General features: G+C 34.3%; 1 protein-coding gene across 2 annotated transcripts in view; it reads left to right on the forward strand.

Moving 5' to 3' along the window:
- DACH2 (dachshund family transcription factor 2) overlaps positions 1–26,964 on the forward strand; it is a 180,806-nt gene that overhangs the window by 38,309 nt on the left and 115,533 nt on the right. For both annotated transcript variants that reach the window (XM_049107473.1, XM_049107472.1), the window contains exon 3: positions 15,682–15,817. In XM_049107473.1, coding sequence (XP_048963430.1) covers positions 15,682–15,817 — 136 coding nt within the window. The remainder of the gene's footprint in view (positions 1–15,681; positions 15,818–26,964) is intronic.

The raw sequence follows: 26,964 nt of genomic DNA on the forward strand, positions 1-26,964 counted from the left end.
GGAGCTTTTTGATACGGATTCAATTTCTTTGCTGGATATTGGTATGTTCAAGTTTTCTATTTCTTCTTATTTCAGTTTTGGTAATTTATATATTTCTAGGAATTTGTCCTTTTTTTCCAGGTTGTCCAATTTGTTGGCATATAGTTTTTCATAATATATTCTTAAATTGTATTTCTGTAATGTTGATTTTTATTTCTTCTCTTTCAATTGTGATTCTATTTATTTGGTTCCTTTAGTCTTTTCTTTTTGTTAAGGGGAGCTAGAGATGTATCAATTTTATGATTTTTTTCAAATATCCAGCTCCTGATTTGTTTTATCTGTTTTTTTTTTTTTTTAGTTTATCATTTATTTCTGCTCTAGTACTTACGATTTCCTTCCTTCTGCTGGCTTTAGATTTTATTTGTTGTACTTTTTCTAGCTTTTAGGTGTAAGGTTAGGTTTATTTGAGATTTTTCTTGCTTCTTGAGTCCTATAATGCTATATACTTCTCTCTTAGAACCACTTATGCTGCATCCCAAAGATTTTGGACCATTGTGTTTGTTTTGTCATTTGTTTTAATGGTTTTTAAAAATTTATTATTTGATTTTATTGTTGACTCATTCATTGTTTAGTAGCATGTTGATTATTTATAGTCGTTCCTTTTTTTCATTTTTGTAGTTCATCTCAGGTTTCATAGCACAATGGTCAGAAATGATGCTATAATTTTTGAGGCCTGATATGTGACCTAGTATATGTTCTATTCTGAAGAATGTCTCATATATGCTTGAAAAGAATATGTACTTTCCATTTTAGGATTGAATGTTCTGAATATATCTGTTCAGTACATCTGTTCTAGTGTCATTCAAAGCCACAGTTTCCTTTTTTTAAATTTTATTTATTTATGAGAGAGAGAGAGAGAGAGGTGCAGAGATACAGGCAGAGGGAGAAGCAGGCTCCATGCAGGTAGCCTGACCTGGGACTCGATCCCAGGTCTCCAGGATCATGCATTTGGCTGAGGGCAGCACTGAACTGCTGAGCCACCCGGGTTGCCCTCCTTCTTGATTTTCTGTTTAGATGATCTGTGCATTGATGTAAGTGGAGTGTTAAAGCCCCCTATTATTATTGTATTATTATCAATGAATTCCCTATGTTTGCTGTTAATTGTTTTATATAATTACATGCTTCCAAATTGAGGGCATAAATATTTACAATTGCTAGACATTTTGTTTTTACTTGTCTGGGTATATCTCTCCTTCTATACTGAAAGATAGTTTTCCTACATACAGCAGTCTTGGTACCAGGTTTATCCCATTTAGCACTTTGAATATATTATGCCATTCTCTTCTGGCTTGCCAAGTTTCTGTTGAGAAATCCCCAGCTAGCCTTCTGGGTCTTCCATTGCATGTTATGGACTTCTTTTGTTTTGCTGGTTAAGATTATTTATTTACCACTATATTTTGCAAAATTAAGCATAATATGTGTTGATGTGGGTCTACCTTTGTTGATTTTGAGGAGTGTTCTCTGTGCCTCCTGGATCTAGGTGTCTTTTTCCTTTTCCAGATTAAGGAAGTTTTCAGTTATTATTTCTTCCAAAAAAATTTCTGTCCCCTTTACTCTTTATTCTTTTTATGGGACTCCTATAATACAAATGTTATTATGTTTGATGGAGTCACTGAGTTCCCTAAGTCTATTGTCATGTTTCATAATTATTTCTCTTTTGTTCAACTTTATTATGTCCCATTATTTTCTTTTCTAGATCACTAGTTCATTCTGCTTCTTCCAGATTCCTGTTCATTGTATCAAGATTATTTCTAATCTTTATTGCCTTCTTCATGTTTGATCAATTCATTTTTAAATCTTTTATCTCTGCAGTAGGGTATCAGTGATGTCTTCTATTCTTTTCCCAAGCCCAGTGAGTATTCTTATGATTATTGCTTTAAATTCTCAATCAGGCTTGTTACCTTTATTATTATTATTATTATTATTATTATTATTATTATTATTGCTTGTATCTGTCACCATGGCCTTATCTTGTTCTTTCATTTGGGATAAATTCCTTCATCTTCACATTTTGTCTAAATATCTATCTTCTCTGTTAGAAAAGGCACTTACGTCTCTTGCTCCTGAAAGTAATGGCCTTATGAAGAAGTCATGTAATGCCCATTGCCTGGTGCTTCAGGAAGTGTCTCCAGTGTGTGCTGTGTGTGTTCTGCTATTGTGTTTTGGCTGCTCTTTCCTTCAGGCCAATTGTCTGTATAGTATTTACTTGCCTGCTGTGGACAGTGTTTGGCCCCTGGCCTGAATGTATCAAGTTTTATGCAGGTGAGCCCTGGTCTTTTTGTTAAATGAGATCTGACATAACTTCCACCAGAACTGAGGCCCTGTGGAACTCTCTGGTCAGGAGACGTGGTGTGGGTGGGTGTTTTTGCTCATTTTCTTTGGAAGGGGCACTCTGTGGTGAGACTGAGGCAAGTTTAACTGAGACAGGAAGACCTGCTACAGAGCACGGGGTTAAGCTTGGTGAAGCAAATTAGCAACTTATTGTTGGTTCTGGGCTGCTTCCTGCAGGTAGCTTTGTGTTTACGCTGAGGTGCCAGTGAGACAGATGGCACCAGCCAGCTCCACTGTTCTAGAAGAAGCTTCTCTGTGAATGCTGACACTCAGGGAAATGCTCCAATAAGAGCAAATAATATCCCCACTCTATTCCCAGTCATTCTTCAGATCAATGTTTCCATGATATCTGCCCCTGGGTTATTTGCCTGCCTCCTCTCCAGGAGAAGGGCAGTGCCCGCAAGGCTCTATCCTAGCCAAGACTTCTGATCTTTAAAACTCTAGGTTTTAAGCCCTGATGGTTGCAAGAACTCACTGAATTCATCTCAGTTCATTTTCTAGATCGATGGCTATGGGGAAATGTTCTCATTGTGTGTTCCCCTGTGTGGTCTTCTCTGATGGTCACTTCTCTGCAATCATAGCTCCCTACTTTCTGTAGCACCCAGGATCTATTTCTTCTCTAAACCACATCTCTGTACTCTGCTTCCTTTGATGTAGCCTCTTCTATGCCTTTAGTTGTGGAATTTGTTCTGTCAGTATTCATGTCTATTTCTGGGGTATTTAGGATGATTTGATAATTATCTAGTTGTGTTCATGGAATTAAAGGAGCCTAGGGTCCTCCTACTCCACCACCATCTTCCTCTTCTATTTACAGTTTTTTTTTTTGTCCCAGCATTTTGGCATAAAAAAAATGGAAATTTTAGCTAGTATTATTCATTGTTTTGCAAAATATTTGAAATGAGGTCACCGTACCTTTTATATGATGTTGACCATCTAAGAGTCAATTGACCTCCCAGAATACCATTAGAAAATTTAACATTTTGAAAGGAATTTCATAATTATGAAATTTGATTTCTTTCTGACAAATGCACTGTGAATTTGGGAAAGTCATAACAACCTGATTAACCCTCTTTGCTGTGTATTATATTGTCTTAGCTTAGTAGTTTGCTATAACAAAATACCATAGACCAGATGGTTTAAATATGATAAATTTATTTCTCATAGTTCTAGAGACTGGAAAGTCCAAGATCAAAGTGCCTTATGATTCCTGGTGAGAGCTCTTTTTCTCATTTGCATATTACCACTTTCTCACTGTAGTTCTCACATGGCAAAGACAGACAGGAAGCAAAATTTCTTATATCTCTTCTTATAAGGGTATTAATCCCATCATGAAGGCTATGCCTCCCCATGACTTCATTAACCCCCCAAAATTCCATGTCCAAATTGTTGTGCCCAAGATTGCGAATCCGAGAAACCACCAAGGAGCCAACACGGATGCAAGCGCATGAGGGTTTATTAGCAAGCTCGAGCTTGTCCAAGTATACCCGACACAACAGAGCAGGGACTTGGACCCCGAGGCGGGTTTCAGCTGGGTTTTTATGGGCTGGTCTAGGGGATTTCCAGAAGGGGTGGAGGAATTTCTTAAGCTCTGTTCTCATTCTGATACGGGGCTTTCAAGAGCGTTCTGCGGTTTTTCCTGTAACTGAAGTAGGGTAAAGTTCGCTCTTATTCACAGGGGCCTGAGATGGCTGTACTTGTGCTAACGCTGAACTTGAGGTGGAATGGCCTTAATTTTCTCGGCCTCCACACAAATACCATCACATTATGGTTAGAGTTGCAACATATGAATTTGGGAGAAATAATCAGTTCACAGAATATACAATTTAATGTGATTAGAGTGCCACCTGTGCTAGCAACTCTACAGTTAATGATCTCCTGGTATTTATATTATATCCTTATTTCCAGCATTTTTATTTTATTTTATTTCTTTTAAGATTTTATTTATTTATTCCTGAGAGACAGAGACAGAGAGAGACAGAGACAGAGACACAGGCAGGGGGAGAAGCAGGCTCCATGCAGGGAGCCCGACGTGGGACTCGATCCCGGATCTCCAGGATCACACCCTTGGCTGAAGGCGGCGCTAAACCGCTGAGCCACCTGAGCTGCCCATTTCCAGCATTTTTTTTTTTTTCAATGAGCTCCCTGGTTTTTATTTGTTTTTTTTTTTAATTTATTTTTTATTGGTGTTCAATTTACTAACATACAGAATAACCCCCAGTGCCCGTCACCCATTCACTCCCACCCCCCGCCCTCCTCCCCTTCTACCACCCCTAGTTCGTTTCCCAGAGTTAGCAGTCTTTACGTTCTGTCTCCCTTTCTGATATTTCCCACACATTTCTTCCCCCTTCCTTATATTCCCTTTCACTATTATTTATATTCCCCAAATGAATGAGAACATATAATGTTTGTCCTTCTCCGACTGACTTACTTCACTCAGCATAATACCCTCCAGTTCCATCCACGTTGAAGCAAATGGTGGGTATTTGTCATTTCTAATAGCTGAGTAATATTCCATTGTATACATAAACCACATCTTCTTTATCCATTCATCTTTTGTTGGACACCGAGGCTCCTTCCACAGTTTGGCTATCGTGGCCATTGCTGCTATAAACATCGGGGTGCAGGTGTCCCGGCGTTTCATTGCATTTGTATCTTTGGGGTAAATCCCCAACAGTGCAATTGCTGGGTCGTAGGGCAGGTCTATTTTTAACTCTTTGAGGAACCTCCACACAGTTTTCCAGAGTGGCTGCACCAGTTCACATTCCCACCAACAGTATATGAGGGTTCCCTTTTCTCTGCATCCTCTCCAACATTTGTTGTTTCCTGCCTTGTTAATGTTCCCCATTCTCACTGGTGTGAGGTGGTATCTCATTGTGGTTTTGATTTGTATTTCCCTGATGGCAAGTGATGCAAAGCATTTTCTCATGTGCATGTTGGCCATGTCTATGTCTTCCTCTGTGAGATTTCTGTTCATGTCTTTTGCCCATTTCATGATTGGATTGTTTGTTTCTTTGGTGTTGAGTTTAATAAGTTCTTTATAGATCTTGGAAACTAGCCCTTTATCTGATATGTCATTTGCAAATATCTTCTCCCATTCTGTAGGTTGTCTTTTAGTTTTGTTGACTGTATCCTTTGCTGTGCAAAAGCTTCTTATCTTGATGAAGTCCCAATAGTTCATTTTTGCTTTTGTTTCTTTTGCCTTCGTGGATGTATCTTGCAAGAAGTTACTATGGCCGAGTTCAAAAAGGGTGTTGCCTGTGTTCTTCTCTAGGATTTTGATGGAATCTTGTCTCACATTTAGATCTTTCATCCATTTTGAGTTTATCTTGGTGTATGGTGAAAGAGAGTGGTCTAGTTCATTCTCCAGCATTTTTAATAAAGATTTTATTCATTCATTTGAAAGAGAGACAGAGAGAGAGCAAGAGCAGAGAGAGAGGCAGAGAAGGAGGGAGAAATAGATTCCCTGCTGAGCTGGCAGCCTGATGTGAGGAGGCTTCATCTCCCGCCTCAAAGATCATGACCTGATCTGAAGGCAGATGCTTAACCATATGAGACACTCAGCTGCCCCTATTATCAGCATTTTAAAACTCAGTTGCAGAAAAATAAATTTATATCAGAAACAATATACACAGAAAGAGATTAGGAGCATTATACAAAAAGTCCAAAATATGTGTTTAGTTTATTAAAATTTATGAAAGTTCACCAAAAGACCTACCAATTTATTCATATGTTCGAATTATTCTTATTGTTTACATATCTTTTTATTTGCTTTCAAGTAAAACTTTACCTTTTCCTCATATCATTTAAAAATGTTCCTGGAATTTAAAAAAATGCTATGATATTAAAAGAAAGTTTTGTATCCTAAATGCAGCTACTCTTCTTTAGCATAGTTTATGTTAAGCTGATACCTGTGCCTTGCCACTGATGATCATGAGACTGTGATCTCTATCTCCTTTGGAAGCTGGTCTTACATCACGTGATTTGAGTATTAGTACTATATGATAAATAGAGGTTATCAAGTTAGTGAATGACTGATCTACAAACCATATTTAATTACCAGCACTTAACATTTTAATTAAAGGTCTGGAAGCAACTATTTTAATATTTCTGCACTTCAATTTTCCTTCCTGCAAAATTGATCTCACTTTCTTTACATTTATTTCTGTGTTTATACATTTCTTCTGATTGAGTCTACATCAAAAAACTCTTTAGGTTAATGTATAAGTCATGTTAACTCCTCATTTTAATTCAGTCCAGCCCAATTGGCATTTGTTAGCAAGCCCATTTGTTAACTAATTGAATCAGAATAAGCCACTGATACCTAGTTTTAAAAGTTTTGGGGTCCATCTATATTTTTTGTTTTCCAACAATTGAGTCCCGATTATGTATCAAGAAGTTTTAAGGTTTATGATCTAATGAGGAGAGACAAACAATAAACAGACTTAATAGTTTTATAATTTTTGATTGGAATTTAAATAGACAAATGAACTCATGTACTTGAAAACATGGTTTTGCAGATTTTGTTTTATACTTTGTAAGACCTGGGTTCCTAATCATAGCAAGAATGGAAACTAATATAAAGATTTGAATTTTCCTACAGACTTTGTTTAATATTTTAATAGATGTTTTGTTACTGCACTAATGTTGGTTTCCAATTTTTCAGGTTCTTTAAAGGGAACTACATGGGATGCAGACAACTATAATTGAGTGCATATTTACCTAACATGTATTTTTATCATATGACACTCTATTTGTATTCCTTTGAATGCTCAAAAACTCAAATGACTACAGCATTTAGTGTACTTATTCATATACTTAATATTTGTCTAGTCAGATAATGTTGAATATTACAATGAAATAAAACCCCCAGATTCCTATAAAGGACTTAAACATTCTATGTTTTTTATTTGAACCAGCATCCAATAGTATGCCTGTAAACCAGATCTAAAAATAAATAAATAAAAATGAAAAGCTCTGACTTATAACACTTTCCAATTTCTGTGTTGTAAATATTTCCATCAGGAGTGATTTCAAGTTACCATCATTTTAATACCTGACTCACAAAATTGCTGTGGATATTTAATAATTGGCCCTAGTTTGAACAGGCTTCACTTCAAGATAAGACTTTCCTTTTAAAGCATTATATGAAATATGAAATGTTTATCAAATCAAACTCTTCATGCCAATCTCCCTTCATATCCATTAAACAAAACCAAAACTTTTGAAACCACTTTGTCTACTAATTTCTATTTCTTCAGAGTAACATAACATGTTAACTAAAAGTTTGAGAAACCTCTATGAAAATTAATGACTAAGCAGTTTGTTTCACCATTGAAATTATACCATCTTAACAAAGAATGATGTCAAACTGAAAGGAACATGTTTGCCTTTGAGTATTTTTCTTCTACCAGTGTGTAAATGTTTCTACCTCAGTGTGAGAAACATTTGGTAATTAGAGATGTGGATTCCTGCAAATGCCCTCAAATAGTGAAAACTAACATGAAGAATAGACATGGCTGTTTATTCACCACCGCTGTCATCTTTTAAAAATTTTCTTTTCACAGGTAGGAGAGAAAAAACATAGCTTTTTAGGGATCTGAGAAGTGAGGTGACTTTTAGAAACTTGTACTTCTAAATTTTATATATACATATATAAAATTTTTATATATATATATGAATATATATATATATAAATTTGCTTATAGTTTAATACAATTCCCTATCTCCATGGATGTAAACCATGTAACCATTATAAATAACAATGTTTTTTAAAATATTTTATTTATTTAAGAGAGAAAGCAATCATGATGGAGGGGAAGGGCAGAGGAAGAGGGAGAAGCAGACTCCTGTTGAGTAGGGAGCCTGTGAGGCTTGATCCCAGGACCCCAGGATTATGACCTGAACTGAGGGGAGATGCTTAACTGACTGACACACCCAGGGAGTCCAGCAATGAGTTTTAGATACATAGACATATCCGTGTAACAACACTGTTCAATAGAGCAGCCACTAGACATATATGGCTATTTCAATTTAAATGAATTAAAGAAAATGAAAACTTCAGTTGCTCTGTTGCAAGTAGTCACATTCCAAGTGCTCAAAAGTCACACATCACTTGTGACACATATTAGACAATGCAAGTGCAGAACATTGCATCACTGCAGAACATTTTATTGGATAGCACTGTTTTAGAGCATTAAGTAGGGTGGGCAAAAGGTTGTGAATCACTGGTGATCTTTGAGGAAAAGGGTAATACAGACTAAAAAAATCAAGTATATTGCAATTAGCCTTGCAGTTGGCTAAAAAGGACAGTTATTGCTGAATACTGGCTTACTGTATTATTATTATTTCATCATTTTTTCGTTAGAAAAGAGGGCAAGAACACAGAATTCACTGATTTTGCAAGATTTGATATGTGCAAATGAGTATGTCACATTGCTTTGTCAAAAACACTAAAATGAAACATATGTAAGCTCCACCTTCAGAATAATTTATAGAATTATATACTGTTTCTGGCTAGAACCATCATAGTTTATTAGCGAAGTTAGATCAATTAAGAAGCAGATTTCATTGGAGGCAGTACGTCCTAATGGGTAAGAGTATGGGCTCTGAAGTCAGAATGCCTGCCTGTATTTGATTTTTGGTTTCACCATTCCTTTTTATGTGACCTTAAGCAAATTAGTATACCTGTATCTCAGTTTGCCTCATCTTCCTGTGAAATGGCTAGAGTAATTATACCTACCTCATAGTGTTAACATGAAACTAAATGAGACAAGGCTTGTCAACACACTTAGAACACTGTTTGGCATTTAGTAAATAGCCAGTGTATATTAGAAAATATTGTTTTATTTTACTATGTTTTATATTCAAGGATCCATATCAATAAGTAGAAACCAATATCATGGCCAAGATCTAGCCTGAGAAAAGAGTCACTTCCTTTATATACATTCCTCTGTGTAACCCTTATCAGTACCAGAACTAAGGGTTCCCTCACCATTAGATACATATACATGTATTGGACTCTCTCTCTCTCTGCAAAGCATTTATTTGTTCACCTGTCATGGCTGCTTTGATCTCCACGCAGGAAAAAAGAGTTAGGAATTTGGTGGGGACTGGAAAGGAGTGTCCATTCTAATACCCAAATTGATCTGATTTGTATTTTATTTTGAGCCATCTTTGAATGTTTATGGGGAATTGTTTAGTCTTTAGTTTGAACTATGAACATATACATCTCATGTGAAAATATCCATGGACCTTCTTTCCATCCCCAATTGGTACATTAGATTCTTAATAAATATTTGTTGCATGAATTAAAAATGATTAATTGGATATTAAACTTTGGGGAGAATTTCTAAAATAAATGATAGTGATGCAGAATTTAATTTCAAAACTAGAAAAGACATTACAAGTTGCAATTTTTTTTCTTTTTTTGGTTTTTGTTTTTACAAAAATTAGTTGGAAATATTGTTACTCCAAGCACAATTCTTTAGTTCTGCTGCAGATCCCTTTACCATTGGCTCCACTAGTAGCATTTGTATTTCATAACTCATGTAGCTATAACAGGAATTGGAATCTGCATTATGATCAGTAGGCTTGCAAGGCTATTCATCATTCAGTTATATCACTGAGTGTGGCAAGATCCTGAGAGCAAAATAGGTAAAATATACCTGACTGGTATAAAAACCTATTTCCTATTTGACATTTAAGTACCTTTTTTTTTTTTTATCTGTGGGAAACTGTTTTTAAATTTTTATTTTAATTGCAGCTAGTTAACATAAAGTGTTATATTAGTTTCAGGTGTACAATATAGCGATTCAACAATTCCATACATCATGGGATACTTTGTAATATCCGTGTGGCATAGTTTTCTCTGACAAGAAATTTGAGAAATTTACATAGGACGCAGTTATTTGGCTGTTTACCAGTACCATCTGACTAGCTCTGTTTTTTGTTTGGCCAAGCAGCTGGCAATTAATGAATTGATAGGAAATGGTCACAAGGCAGTGGCATTAACATGTGAACATCTGGTATTAAAATTAACACAGGATTCTTTATGATAATTCAAATTCACTAAAAAAATCACTGGTTGAGGCTTTATTTTGAATTATACATCTGAAACTAATATTATACTTTATGTTAACTAACTGGAATTTAAATAGAACTTGAAAAAGAAAAACAATGCTCTATGAGAAGACAAAGCAATTACTATCTTTTAGAACATGAGGTGAAGATATATTGAATGAGAACTGAAGGGTGTGTGTGTGTGTGTGTGTGTGTGTGTGCGCATGTGTCTGCGTGTCTGTGTGTCTGTGTGTTTGGGTGGGTGGTGGTGGTCCAAGCCCAAAACACAATTTGGAAACTCTGCATTTTCCCACTGAATTAATATATTTTCCCACTCAAGGGCATTTGTAAGCCATGAGTAGATATTATGACTGATTCCTTAAAATGTCACCCTCTTCCAGAACAAGTTGATCATATTGAAGGTGCGAAAGGATCCTTTGCCCTAATATAACTTATATCACATGTAGACTGTGCCTATGATTTTGCAGTGTTTCATGGTTTTGTGTTCCAGCTGCAACCTCAATGTGCCTATATTATCTAAATTCATGAAAATCCTGCCATAGTCACCTATGTTAACATTCATAATTGTTAATCATGGAATACAGACTTTTTTATAATAAAAACTTGTTTATTTTAGAGAGATAGAGCATGAGCAGGGGGCGGGGCAGAGGGAGAGGGAGAGAGAATCCACAGATTCCCCTTTGAGCACAGAGCTTAATGTAGGGCTTGATTCCAGGACCTCGAGATCATGACCTGAGCTAAAACCAAGTGTTGGCTGCTTAATTGGCCACCCAAGTGCCCCCAGAGAGTAAATCTTAAATCAATTTGTAAAGATCCATAAGTTGTCATGTTTCCAATGTTGTTCAGAGATACCAAATTTGGGCATCAGATTCTTCCTCAGGATTAATAATAAGGTAAATTAACAGCAACAATGAATAAACTTTTCATTTCCCTGTCCTTGATTTTATTATTAAAGTCTGTCAAGTTTCAATCTGTTCTGTTTCTGCAAAACTCTGGTGACAATAGAGAAGGAGCACATCAATTAAATATGAAATATCATGACAAATGCATGAATAAAAAATATCTAGCACTCAGAGAAACTTCCAAAAGCCACTCCTCAGTAGTGAAGCCATTAAATCCTTTAGGAACTCATTAACAGATTACTATTTGGAAGCATAATTATAGAGAGTTGAATTCCAATTAAATAAAAATTATAAAAAATTATATAATAATCACACTGACTATTTGATAACAATATAATAAGATGTCAGTGGTAACAATTTAACATTGATTGATACAGTTGTTAGTAAAAGTCAACTATACACATGTACACACACATATAAACACATGTTTAATATGCATTTATTAGTACTTCACACATTCCATGTATACTACCATATTTCCAAGGATGTAAAGGAATATATTGAGATGAAATAAAGAATATACATGAAAATCGGCAGAGTTGATACTTAAGTGCCAAAAAACTAAATCCTAAACCAAATTGATTGTGTTAAACCTTGTATAAAAATGAATTTTCTAAGCATTGACCCTATTCTTTATTAAGGTTCAAATGTACTTTCAAATGATTTAATATGATGAATGTCTCCTTTGACTACTTGTGATATATGCCCCCCGAAAGGGGAAAAGTATGATAAAAGAGGGCATAGTATGTACTAAATAATAACATTTTCTGTAATGTTTCTTATTAGGCATAAGCCCTGAACTATAAACATACATGCTAGAATTTGAGTTATTATCACAGATAATTTTACTAATTGCAGGGGGAAATGGGCATTTGATTAAGTATTTATCAATCTTGGAAATGTCTCCCCTTGGCTACTTTGAATCTAGAGAAGAACTGTAGTGTTTCAGAAGAGCTACAGCTGTTGTCAATGGGGCCCAAATGAAATACATGAAGTGTGACAGGGTTGTAAAAGTCATAAATACCAAATAAAATGAACTCATCAATGACTATAAGTGATTGGAGTTTTAGAGTTGCAATTTTCCTTTTTAAATGCCCTTATTGATTTGTTGCAATTACCGTTAACCCTGTATTTGGCAAATGATGAGGACATTATCACTTGTGTTCTCATTTGTAATAAAACAGATTAACTTGCTGTGAAATTTTAACTAGGCTGAGACACAAGAGTAGCCACCTAATGAACCAAAGCACATTGCAATTAAATAGCTAAATAGATGCATACCGATTACAAGGATGAAAAATTGATCTGTTTATTGCAAATAAATTGTTCATAGAACTATTAGTTACTTTAAGAGAAATTAAATATTCCCAGTTCCACACAGACATATATATTTTTAAACCCACCTAACTCTTAATCAATATAAGGCACTGAAGTTATCTAATACAGTTTACATGGTGAAAAAGTCAGACCTCTGTGATGCCTTAGGAAAACAATAACAATGAACTGAACCTTGACTGAATTTGGAAAGTGTAATATCTTAAAGGAGAAATATTACTTTATGAGAATATTATGAGAAATATTACTTTATGAGAATATTACTGTCACCCTAAATCATGTTTTCAAAGTTATTTATCACCTAATATGGTGTTGAAAATGTCAAAGAAAGAGTTGAAGAGTAGGTTGAGTTTATATTATTTGATCATTTGCTAATCTTAATCATTTGAGGGAATCTTCCTTTGTAGTATTGTATCTTTTCTCATTTTCGTAGCATTTTCTATTTGTGTAGATGTTCTTTCAATTTTTTTTTTAAATTCAAAATGAGCTTTAATTTTTTATTAGGTGGAGTGAACAAGAGCAATGATCACTGTTAGTTGGATTCTCTTGTTTTTCCAAATCATCGATTTTATGAATCATTTAAAAATTTTCCATTTTTATTATGGCAGCATATATTTCTATGTGTATGATTCCTGTTTGCCACCATACAGTGATTTTTTTCAGTTCTAGTTTAGCCTACTAACTGCTGTACATTGTCCCTGTCCATTCATTCAGATGTCCATCAAACTTAAAAGTAGGACATTGAATTACATATTTTTTCAACACATTTTCAATGTTACAATTCAAAGACAAATACTGAATGTTTTACAATTTATGTACATATTTTGGCATAGAATCATTGAGTCTATGCAACAGTGAAAACCAAAAACTAATTTTGATCTTATATCAAAAATTCCTTGCATAGGTGTTGTCTGTGTACATATGCTATTTAAAGAATATATTTTCAGTCATGACAATTTTGGTTTAATTTCACAACTAATAAACTACTAGTTTATTAGAAAGTAAAGGAATCAGTACAAGAGCTGTATATACTTTGCTGTCTATCCTTGTCCCATCACTCCAGAATACAAGGGTAATTGTTTAGAAAATAAAAACTCTTCTGCTTTGCTTATATGTTCATTTTGTACTATAAATGTAGCTTTACAACTAGATATTTATCTTTAGTGTAAATATAAATGAAATGTATATTAAAAACATTGAAACATTGTTTTTGAGGTATGAAACCAGTTATAGAGCATTTAAAGTGCAACATAAGTTTATTATAATTATCACTATTTAATTAGGAATAATACTGCAACTAATATACGCAAAGTCTACTATTCATTTTATTAAAATTATCAGATGTTAATTATATGCTAAACAGTAATATAAAACACCATTAAAAATAAAACTACTTCATTGAAGACTGTATTAGTGTTTTCTTGCTGCTATAGCAAAATATGATAAATTTAGTGGCTTAAAACAATGCACATTTATTTTCTTATGGTTCTGTAGGTTGGATGTCTAACATGGGTATCACTGAGCTAAAATCTAAAAGTGTTGGCTGGGCTGCATTTCTTTCTGTAGCTTCCAGGGATGAATCCATTTCCTTGCATTTTTCAGCTTCTAGAAGCCACCCACATTTCTTGGTTCATGGTTCCATAATATTTCCCTCTGACCTTTCCTTTCGGCCTCTAAGTATAATTTATCTATCTCAAGATTCTCAATCACATCTGAAAAATCCATTTACTATGTGATGTAACATATACACAAGTGATGTAACATATTCAGAGGTCTCAGTCATTAGGATGTGGAGTTAACATTTTGGGGGCCCCTATTCTGCCTGCCACAATGATAGACATTGCAAAATGTTGACTTCTACTAATGAAATAATAAGCTTTAACTCTCATGCTATTACTTTTGTATTTAAACAAACAATAGTTTTCTTTAAGGAATTTATAAATTTTAGGTCTCATGCAAAATCAATATGAAAATGCACAAGCACATTTTTGACAAACTAATTCTTAATATTATGATGATTAGAATGCTGATGTCATTACAGATAATTAGAACTTTTAAGAAGCCTGTTATGGATGAATTAAATATTTTATAGAACAAACATTCTCTGTCCCAACTTGCCTATTACCCAGTCACATTTATTGCATATATGCATAAACACAGCAATTTGGTTCTTTTACTGATCAATTTAGTTGAATGATTGTCAGATTTACTCATCAAGTTGTGATGCATAAACATAGTGAATAATTTCAGAGTTTTATAGCATTATCCAGAGTCACAAAATTTTTGAGAACTACAACAGTTACTGTAGAGGTATGTAAAATGAATGTTTTATTTTTATTCAAACTTATTATTTAAAACCATAAAAATCTAAACAATACAAATATTGATACTGATAGGTTTTAGTGTGAGTTTGGAAAATTCATCATTATGTCCTGTGTCTACCAAACCATTTTGGTGGCAGAATTCAACATATATTCCTGAGGTCTAATAGAGTGCATGTATATTTTCTCCATAATTTTTATTTGTGCAGAAAGACTCAATATGTACCAGATGCCACTATCGGTGAGTTTTATTCCTTGGCTCTCAAGTGTTTACTTTTGGGAGATCTTAGAGAGTAGGACCACCCTCTAGGCTTTGGTATATTCTTTATGTAAATATAAAAGTTTATAATAACACCAATCCTCACTACCCACCTATGTTCGTAATTCTTCATGAATTTTCTAGGAAAGGAAATGGAAACTAGCCTTTCTTGAATCTCTATATATATCCAGCATGACACTGAGCCCTTTCATGTTCTCTTATTTAGCCCTCATAATATCCTACTAATTTCACAAGAACAAAAATTATGTATTTGTCTAAAGATACACATTTAAGATCAGGTATTATGAACATGCATACTTTGGGGATAAGTGAAAAGTCAAAATTTCAAATGTTATGGACTCAACCAACATAAAAAAAAACCTTGGTGAACAGGTGACATTTCCTTTCGTGTCAGGAACGGATCCCAGAGAGTCCTTCTCCTGTTGCCTCTCTGGAAGAGAACCATCATCCTGGGAGTCAGGCTTCCTCCCACCCCAGCAGCAGTGTGTCCAGCTCTCCCTCTCAGATGGATCACCATTCAGAGAGGATGGGTAAGTGTCTCATCTAAAACAGAAATTAGATATATTCTTTCAGGAAATTCTTCATTATTAAGAAAGAAACTGGGGGAGTTGATCTCTCCTTAAAAAAGGGGGGCTTTTTGAAGTGGTCATTTTTTATTGCTGAACAACAAAATGAAACTTAAAGTGTTACAAGTTTCTTCTCTGGAAGGGACTTCGTTTACTGCATCACTGGATTCAATGGGAACAATATGATGGGATATTTTTAAGCGTATATGTTAAGATAGTTCAATATATTGGTATTTAACAGTTCAGGTGATATAATACATTTGCTACATTCACTGCATCTTTGAATAATGAAAGATAAAATATCTTTTAAACAGTTGATCATTTAAGAGTGACTAAAATGTGAATCAATATATAATTTGCTGTAATCTCAATAATTTAGATCACAAGTATTTAACATTTTGTTGCTTTTTATTATCTCAGAAGTCTTATACCATAGACACTATTCCAGAAATACTATGCTTTTGTCAGTGATGTGGCATATTGGAGACTTGAATTAGCCATGGTTCTGGCACTGACTAGCTATGAGATCTTGGGTATGTCACTTAACCATAATGAGTTTATTTACTTAATATATGGAAATAATTACTGCCATGCCTAACACACTGGATTTTTGTGAGGTCAAATGAAATATATATGGAAAAATACTTTAGAAATTTAAAATGCTAATGAAGTGTGAGGGATAAGCACTGTTTTTTGCTGCGTCTTTACCATGATTTTTTAAAAGATTTTATTTATTCATGGAGACAGAGGGAGAGAGGGGCAGAGACACAGGCAGAGGGAGAAGCAGGCTCCATACAGGAAGCATGACGTGGGACTCGATCCCAGGTCTCCAAGATCACACCCCGGGCTGCAGGCGGCGCTAAACTGCTCCACCACCAGGGCTGCCCTGTCTGTCATAATTGCTTATCATTCCTTGCTGCCTGATTTTACTCAGGTATACAGATGTTACCAAGTGCATTCACTTGTAACAAGTTCTCATTTAGTATATAACAATTATGAACCAAACAAGATGGTAAAATCTTTATTTTCTGTATCTACAGAACCTAATTTCCTAAATATCCATCTCCTCTAGGAAAAATGATTTCTGCTCCGCTTTTAGTCTTACTCTATAGGGATGTTCCTTATATGCACTCTAAGATTTTATGCTTCATAATAGTGACTGCTTGAAGCCTCTCCAAAGTGGTGTTTTTTTGTTTTTTGTTTTTTTGTTTTTTGTTTCTGTTGTTGTTGTTTTTTTGTTTTGTTTTGTTTTGTTGGGGAAAGTGGTATTTGAGAGATTAGCAGAGGTGTTAGTTTCTGAAACTCTCCTGGGGAAGGATGAATATTATTTCTCCCTTCTGGAAATTCTTCCACGTCTCAGTCTGCCAATATTATTTATTGTTTGCAGCTTATAGTAAGCCCAGTGAGTCTTAAATCTGGCTTCCCATTATAACCACCTGTGGGGCATTTACAAATCTGGATGCCCAGGTTACATGCTCCAATTCTGATTTACCTAGTCTGGAATAAAACCTGGAGGCACTTTTTTTTTTTTTTCAGTGTCTCATAAGATTCTAATGTGTAGCCAGAGTTAAGAATCACTGAGCTAGAACTTGAGGTTAGTGGTCTTTTTTTTTTTAATTTTTATTTATTTATGATAGTCATCAGAGAGAGAGAGAGAGGCAGAGACATAGGCAGAGGGAGAAGCAGGCTCCATGCACCGGGAGCCCGACGTGGGATTCGATCCTGAGTCTCCAGGATTGCGCCCTGGGCCAAAGGCAGGCGCTAAACCGCTGCGGCACCCAGGGTTCCCGAGGTTAGTGGTCTTAAGGGAGTGAATTTAATTCCTGGAAGAGGTAATGGGTCTTCTAGCTTTATTTTGTCATAGCTTTTGGTTGTTATAATACTGTGTGCAACTGATTTAAGGCAGTCTGAGCAAGACAAAGAGATATAGCCAGATGACCATTAATGAATCAAGAAACCAAAACACATATTATTCTGTTAGGATAATCTTTGTATTGATGAGGGGAGGGGCCAAAAAGAGAGAGAGAAATAAATATTGAGAGTTGGCTAAAAGCAGCATAGGGAAATATACTATGTGATAGATATATTGTAAGGGAATGGTATCTTACATTTAGAAGTAAAATCAAATATTTCTAAAGCAATGTGTTATTCTAAAAAAAATACATTAACCACATAAAACATTTCTAACCTCGCTGGTAGTAATTAGGCTGTCTATGCACATTCCCAGTTGTCTGAGCATGATAATGAGATAGACTATAGCAGCAACAAAAAAAAAATTGAGAAATTTTGGTGTAATGTGACCATATTTTATTTAATAAAGCAATACAATGTTTTAATAAAATATAACAAAAAAGAATTAAATGATAAACTATGAAAATTGGCATGTTTTTCCTCTTTCAATAGAACTGTTTTTGTGAAGAAGTATTTATAATAATTACCAGAAAGTTATACTTAACCAATTAATTTTGCTATATGTATTTGCAAAATACTCTGTAAAGTGAGTTGAATCTGTAATTATTTTAAACTCAGGAAATTAAGTAGTAATTATTTCTAGAAACATTTTGGGAAGTAGATTATTAATTATGCAGATAAATAGCTAATTTGCTATGTATTTTAAAAGAGCAAACTTTTAAAGTGATTTAAAGAAAATCTGTGGGCAATTATATATGCTGTATATATTAATTCCAATTTAAAAATTCACATGGTTGAGCAGCTTATTGATTTTTAAATTATATATTCATCAAACCAGCACAAATGATTCCACTATTTCAGAATTAGAGATGTATACAATTCATGCTAATTGTTATTGGAGTAAAATAGATATTTATGTAATACTTTTCTACCTTTCTTTTGGATGTTTTGCAAGAAAATTACTGAGTTTTATCTTTATTTATAGCTATAATGTCCAACAATAGAGAGGAACTTATTGTTGATCAGGATAATGGACCAACCATCAAAAAATTCCAAAAGGATAATAAAAGTAAAATTATTATTGCTTATTTGATGGGCATATAAATATTGGATAGTAACTAAATTAACATGCCAGTGCTGTATATTGCATCCACATTTCCTAATCAGAATATATTTACACTGGCTTTAGATAAATTCTTTTAGTAGTAAAAAAAAAAATCCTTACCTAAAGTTTATTTAATGTTAATAAATTACTTTTCTTTTTTTTTTTTTAATTTTTATTAATTATTTATGATAGTCACAGAGAGAGAGAGAGAGAGAGAGAGGCAGAGACACAGGCAGAGGGAGAAGCAGGCTCCATGCACCGGGAGCCCGATGTGGGATTCGATCCCGGGTCTCCAGGATCGCGCCCTGGGCCAAGGGCAGGCGCCAAACCGCTGCGCCACCCAGGGATCCCCTAAATTACTTTTCAACCTGAAGTTTTTCAGTGCCTGTGGTTGGAAAGTTCACTTTAAGTCCTATTATTATGCCTGATCAGAAACATCTGACTCTTTTTATTATATATGCACTTTGTTAACTATGTTTAAATGACTTAGAATTTGATAATTACATTTGAAAAACTGGGTTGCTGTCATGGAGAAAAGATGTTTCTCTCAACCATAAAAAAGAGATTTTTTAAATATATGCTTACTTGGGCATTTCAAATGAAAGCTTAGCAAGTTACTCCAACCAAGTATTTATTTACCTAGAATTTTGATAGATATGATACCAATCTAGTTTTCGATCCACTGAGGTACATGTATCATCTCTGCACAGTATCTAGTTTTTTTTTTTCCTTTGGATATCAGTTTAAATAAGGTAGGGAGAGTAAGAATTTCAAAGTCATGTTATCTTTGTATGAAAACTGAGTACAATTTTGTTTAAAAGGCTAAAAGATAGGGATCCCTGGGTGGCGCAGCGGTTTGGTGCCTGCCTTTGGCCCAGGGCGCGATCCTGGAAACCTGGGATCGAGTCCCACGTTGGGCTTCTGGTGCATGGAGCCTGCTTCTCCTTCTGCCTGTATCTCTGCCTCTCCGTGCGTGTGTCTCTCATGAATAAATAAAGTCTTTTTTAAAAAAGGCTAAAAGAGAAAAAAAGAAAACATATTGGCGTATCTTATAGGCTATACATTATGTCTAACATGAATTAAACAGTAACTCTAAGCTAAAGAACATAAACTAACATGTAATTTATCAGATCATCAAGCAATCAGTTTGTACTTCAGTATAGGGTGCATTTTTCTAACCCTACTAAAAATACTCCTAATATATAGAAAAAAAAAAAGACTCCATAAGCTGAATAGTTAATGGAGAAATTTATCTTTCTTCTCTATACCGAACTTGCTTCCTAATTACATAAATGGGCATTTTAGTTAGAATTTGGAATCATGTATGATTTTAATTTCATTGATCCATTGTTGATTTCCTTGCCACACGTTTAGTCATTTCTTATCCAAACTCTGAAAGGCTATACCCTCTGGATCTCTGACATGTAAATGATTGATTTCAGAATACTTTCCAGAATGGAAGAAGTCAGTTTAAAATACCTAAACTCTTACAAGTAATATAATTCTAGTTAAAGATCAAATTTCATTCTTAGCCCAGCAACAATTTGTTCCTGAGACCTCCTTCCCACCAAGTCAAAACTATTTGAAGGACAGTGTAGTAGTAAAGCAACTTTTCTAGGAAAATCTCAAGCTGTACATGATACATGTGATTCAATCAGAACTGCAAACCCCATAAGTCAAAATGGCATTTAGGCCTGGTCTGTGTGCTGCAGTGCTCAAGTACACACTATTGTGTCTTATGAAAAATCAGCTGAAATGCTAGTACAGATGTACAATAACTGATTTTCATAAAATGTGCAGTAGTATGTACTGGCACTTCTGAATCTTTTAATGTAGAATGGGAGTTTTACTCATTTCAATCAAATAGGTTGATCACACATTCTGATGAGGATATTAGTAGATAAGAGTGGCATATTACGCTGCATCCAGGCTAAGTGGAAAGCTTTCTTTTAAATGAGTTTTTCAATGTCAAATTCTGCCAGTTATATATGTGATATTAAGGTAAAATATATTTTCTTCAATAGATTCATTAAAAGGAAATGAAGTTAAAATAGAGGTCTCAACATTATTAAATATGACAAATAAGCAGTTTACACACTTGTGGCAAACATGTTTTCACATCTGTTTTGAGTAGTATCATCATGATTTAAAAGTGATTTATAGCTCTGGAAATTATAAAATGCCAACTTTGCTATTATGTGGAAATTTCAGAAAACTGAAGAAATATCATTAGAGTATGCTTCATGTAGCCCACCTCTTGCTGTACCTTGTAAAATTGGGTGACAGTACATGTCTCAATAATTTGCATTTTCTCTTGAATTTTCATATGCAGACATTTAAATCTCTGTATAGTCTGGGATTTTCCTGGCAGTGATGTCCTTTTAGACTTTGACCAAAATTACTTAACTAAAATTGGTATTTTAGTTTTGACTCAAGTATTTTGAGTAAACTGACTTATCAGCTAAGAGAAGCTTTTGATTTTATTTTTCCACAGACTTTGTCAAAGAAATTGAGTAAATTAATTGCATGTTACAGCATTGTGTTACATGGTTTTTAACTGTCAGTTCTGGAATTCCTTAAAGCAGTCATGACTATTCATTGTAGTTAAAGCATGTGGAAGCAGAAACACAAAGCAGGCACAAAGATCCTCTTCCTATGGCAGTCAGTGGTCTACTAAGCCACTAATAGGAATAGAGGTTTTTGATATTTTGCATTTTGTATTGAATTTATTTATTGAAAACTTTACATGTGCAAGAAGCACTGATGATGAAATCTGAAATTCTATAGAAACAGTGGAACAATAAATTTATCATCTAGCCCAAGACTGGAGTCGACTGACCCATTGTATTTTATATCTATCAGTCCACAGGCTACAGATGAAAAGCTAATAATTTTAATTTACTATGATCATAAGAATCTAAAGTACATCTAGTATATCTCATCTAGAATAAAAATATCATATTCGTTTTTATACAAATGGACTAATTTCAGTTTAGAGGAAGATTGGGCTATGTATTGACACTATAATAATTTAAATGTCGTCTATTCAGTCGAGTGCTTTTTTTTTATTCCTGAGACAATGTTAGATACTATATTAACTTTTCAGACCAAGTGGCACTATTTAGGTTTTTGGAAATGATTATTGACTCTGATTAAAGTGGAAAATATATCTTCTGAATAATACGTTACCTTGAATAAGAGAGACAAATGTATTGGGCCAACTAAAATACAAAAATCATTACAAATAAATTTTATCATGAAGCCAAAATACACAAAAAAAGAAATATATAGTTTCATCCATTTTAAGCTTTTCAGTGATTCTAAATAGAAATGAGAGGGAAAAGGGATATATATCACTGGAAATTTTCTTTTAGCAAGAATCATGCCTTAGATAAACCTCATTGGCTATACTTTCACTGCCTAAAGCTGGGAAAATTTCTTTGAATTTCTTTCATTTATTTTTTTATTTAGAAATAATTGTAGATTGACAATAAGTGCAAAAAGAATATAGAAAGGCCTTGTGTTTCCTTCAACTAGTTTATCCCAAAGGCAATATCTTATATAAGTATAATACAATATGAAAATCAGAAAATTTACAGTACTGTAACCAAAGACCTTATTCATATTTCACCAGTTTTATGTATACTTACTGGTGTGTATATCTGTGTGTGTGTCTTTCTATGGAATTATATTGCACATATAGATTTGTATAACCAACACCACAAATCTATACATGTTCCATCACCACAGGGTTCTCTCCTGCTATTCCCTTATTGTCCATCTCCACCTCAGATCCCTAATTTCTGAGAACCACTAATGTGTATTCCATCATTCTAAGAATTTTCTAAAAATGGAATAATACATTATGTGACTTTTTGAGATTAGCTTTTATTCCACTCAGCATAATTCTCTTAATATCCATCCATATTGTTGCATGCATCAATAATTTTTCCATTTTCTTGCTGAATAGTTGTGTAACCATTCATCTATTTTAGGACATCTTGTTCCCAGTTTTTTTGGGGGAATTATTATTATTTATTTTTTAAAGAGTAATGTCACAGTTTTTATTTTTATTTTTTAAAATTTTTTTATTGGAGTTCAATTTTCCAACATATAGCATAACACCCAGTGCTCAGTTTTTCCATGTTATTAATAAAGCTTCTATGAACAATTATATACAGGTGTTCATGTAATATAACTTTCATTTCTCTGGGACAAATGCCCAAAATTGCAATTGCTGGGTCACATGGTATGTGTATGTTTAGTTTATAACAAACTGCCAAATTGTGTCTGAGAGTAGCTATTTTTATATTCCCACCAGCAATATATCAGTCGCTCAAGTTTTCCACATCCTTGCCAGCATTTTGTGTTGTCCTTTGTAAATTTAGCTGCTCTCATAGGTGTGTGTAGTGATGTCATTGTGATTTTAATTTGAATTTCTTTAATGGCTAGTGATATTGAGCCCCTTATCTATATCCTTTTTGTTTAAATGTCTCATCATGTCTTATCCCCTTTTTCTAATTGGTTTGCTTGTTTTCATATTGTTGAATTTTGAAAGTTCTTTATATATTCTAGATACAAGTCCAGTAGGCAAAGAGAACTCCCATCAAAATCCAATAAAAGTAGGCCAAAATATACCAAGACGTATCAAAGTAAAATTTTCATAATATAGAGATAAGGAAAATGTCCTACAAGCAGGAAGGGTAAAAAAATATCCCTAACTTATAAGGGAAGCCAAATAAGATTAGGAGCACATTTCCCCACAGAAACTTGGCAGGTGAGAAGACTGGCATGGTATATTCAATGTGTTGATTGGGAAAATTCTACAGCCAAGAACTTCATCGATCAAGGCTGTCCTTCAGAATAGAAGCAGAGATAATGAGTTTCTCAGACAAACAAAAACTTAAAAAGTTTATGACCACTAAACCAAACCTTCAAGAACCATTAGAGACTCTGAGTTGTAAAGAAAGACAAAAAGCAACAAATACTAGAAAGAATCAGGGAACATTTCCAGAAAAACGGACTTTATAGGTAATACCATAACACTAAATTCATATCAACAATTACTCTGAATGTAAATGGACTAAATGCTCCAATCAAAAGACACAGGGTATCAAAACCAAGACCCATCTATATACCATCTACTAAAGATTCATTTTAGACCTAAAGATGTCTCCAGAATGAAAGTGAGGGGATGGAGAACCATTTATTATGTTAATGGACATCAAAAGAAACTCAGAGTACCAATGCTTATATCAGATAAACTAGATTTTAATCCAAAGGCTGTAACAAGGGCAGCCCGGATAGCTCAGCGGTTTAGCACCGCCTTCAGTCCAGGGTGTGATCCTGGAGATCCCGATCGAGTCCCGTATCAGGCTTCCTGCATGGAGCCTGTTTCTTCCTCTGCCTGTGTCTCTGCCTCTCTCTCTGTGTCTCTCATGAATAAATAAATAAAATCTTTAAAAAAAAAGGCTGTAACAAGAGTTGAAGAAGGGCACTATATCCTAATAAAGGGGTCTATCCAATGAGAAGATCTAAATTGTAAATATACCCCCAACTTGGGAGCAGCCAAATATATAAATCAGGTGATAACAAACATAAAGGAACCCATTGATAATAATAATAATACAATAAAATTAGCGGATTTTAACACGCCACCAATGGGCAGATCTTCTGAGCAGAAATTCAATAAGGACAAAGGACTTTGAATGACACATTGGACCATATCACCTTAACAGATATATTCAGAATATTTCATCCTAGAAGAGCAGAATACACATTCTTTTTGACGCATGAACATTCCCCAGAATAGATCACATACTTGTTCACAAATCAAGCCTTAACAAATACAAAAAGACTGAAGCCATACCATGCATTTTTCCAGGCCAGAACTCTATGAAACTTGAAGTCAATCACAAGAAAAAATTTAGAATGACCAAAAATATATGCAGGGTAAACAAAATCTTAATAAGAATGACCTAGTTTAAAGAAAAAATTTAAAAAGTACATGGAAACAAAAATGAAAATATAATGGTCTGAAGCATTTGAGCTGCAGCAAAGGTGGTCCAAAGAGGGAAGTATATAGCAATGCAAGCTTACCTCAGGAAGCAAGAAAAATCTCAAACATACAACCTAACATTTCACCAAAAGGAGCTATAAAAGGAAAGAAAATAAAGCCTAAAGCCAGCAGAAGAAGATAAATAATTAATATTGGAGCAGAAAAAAAGATTGGAGCAGAAATAAATGTTATGAACAGAACATATCAGTGAAACAAGGAGCTCATTCTCTGAAAGAGTTAATAAAATTGATAAACCCCTAGCCAGACTTATCAGAAGGAAAAGAAAAAGGATCCAAGTAGATAAAATCACAAATGAGAGAGGAGAGATCACAACCAACAGCACAGAAATACAAACAATTATAAAAGAATATTATGAAAAATTAAATGCCAACAAATTGGGGAACCAGGAAGAAATGGATCAATTCCTAGAAACCTATAAATTACAAATGCTGAAACAGGAAGAAATACAAAACCTGAACAGACCCATAACAAAGAAATTGAATCAGTAATCAAAACTCTCCCAAAAAACAAAAGTCAGATAGCCAGATGACTTCCTATATCATAAAGGTTGCACACAAAAAACGCACAGGTAATATCATCCTAGTTGGAGGAAAACTGAGAGATTTTCCTGTATGGTCAGGAAGAAGACAGGGATGTCCACTCTAAGCACTTATTAAACATAGTACTGGAAGTCCTAGCCTCAGTAATCAGACAACAAAAAGAATTAAAAGGCATCCAAATCAGCAAGGAAGAAGTTAGACATTCACTATTCATAGATGAGATGATGTTCTAGGTATAAAACACAAAAGCCTTCACCAAAAAAATTACTGGACATGATAAACAGATTCAGAAAAGTCGCAGGATACAGAATCAATGTGCATAAATCTGTTGCATTTTACACACCAATAATGAAGCAGCAGAAAGAGAAATCAATGAATCAATCCCATTTACAATTGCACCAAACCCATAAGATACCTAGGAATAAACCCAACCAAACAAGTAAATGTCCTGTACTCTGAAAACCACAAAAAACTTATGAAGGGAATTGGAGATGATACAAAGAAATGGAAACACATTCTATGCTTATAGATGGAAAGAATAAATATTGCTAAAATGTCTATACTACTCAAAGCAATCCACACTTTTAATCCAATTCCTGTCCAATCCAATCACCAGCATTTTGAAAAGCTAGAATAAATAATCCTAAAATTTGTATGGAACCACGGAAGTCTCTGAATAGCCAGAGCAATCTTGAAGAAGAAAAGAAAAGCTGAAGGCATAAGAATTCTGGACTTCAAGTTATATTACAAAGCTGTAGTCATCATGCAGTATGGCACTGGCACAAAAACAGAAACATTGATTAGTGGAACAGAATAGAAAGCCCAGGAATGCACCCTTAGCTATATGGTCAACGAATCTTTGACAAAGCAGGAAAGAATATCCAATGGAAAAAAGACTGTCTATTCAACAAATGATGTTGGGAAAACTGGACAGCAATGTACAGAAGAATGAAACTAGACCACTTTGTTACACCACACAAAAATATATTCAAAATGGATGAAAGTCCTAAATGAGAGATTTAATTATAAAAATCATAGAAAAGACCACAGGCAGTATCATCTCTGACATCTGTCAAAGCATTTTTTTTCCTAGTGAAGTCCCCTATGGCAAGGGAAACAAAAGCAAAAATGAACTATTGGGACTTCCTCAAGATAAAAAGCTTCTGCAGAGCAAAGAAAACAATCATCAAAACTAAAAGGCAGCCTACAGAATTGAAGACCACATTTGCAAATGACATATCTGATAAGGTATTATTATTCAAAATATATAAAGAACTTATCAAACTCAATACCCTAAAACCAAATAATCCAGTTTAAGAAATGGCAGAGGACATGAATATACATTTTTCTAAGGAAGACATACAGATAGCTAGCAGACACATGAAAAGATGCTCAATGTCACTCATCATCAAATAAATATAAATTAAAACCATGATGAGGATACCTGGGTGGCTCAGTCAGTTAAGCATCTGCCTTC

The sequence above is a fragment of the Canis lupus genome, chromosome X (assembly GCF_003254725.2).
Source record: "Canis lupus dingo isolate Sandy chromosome X, ASM325472v2, whole genome shotgun sequence".
Taxonomy (NCBI): Eukaryota; Metazoa; Chordata; class Mammalia; order Carnivora; family Canidae; genus Canis; species Canis lupus.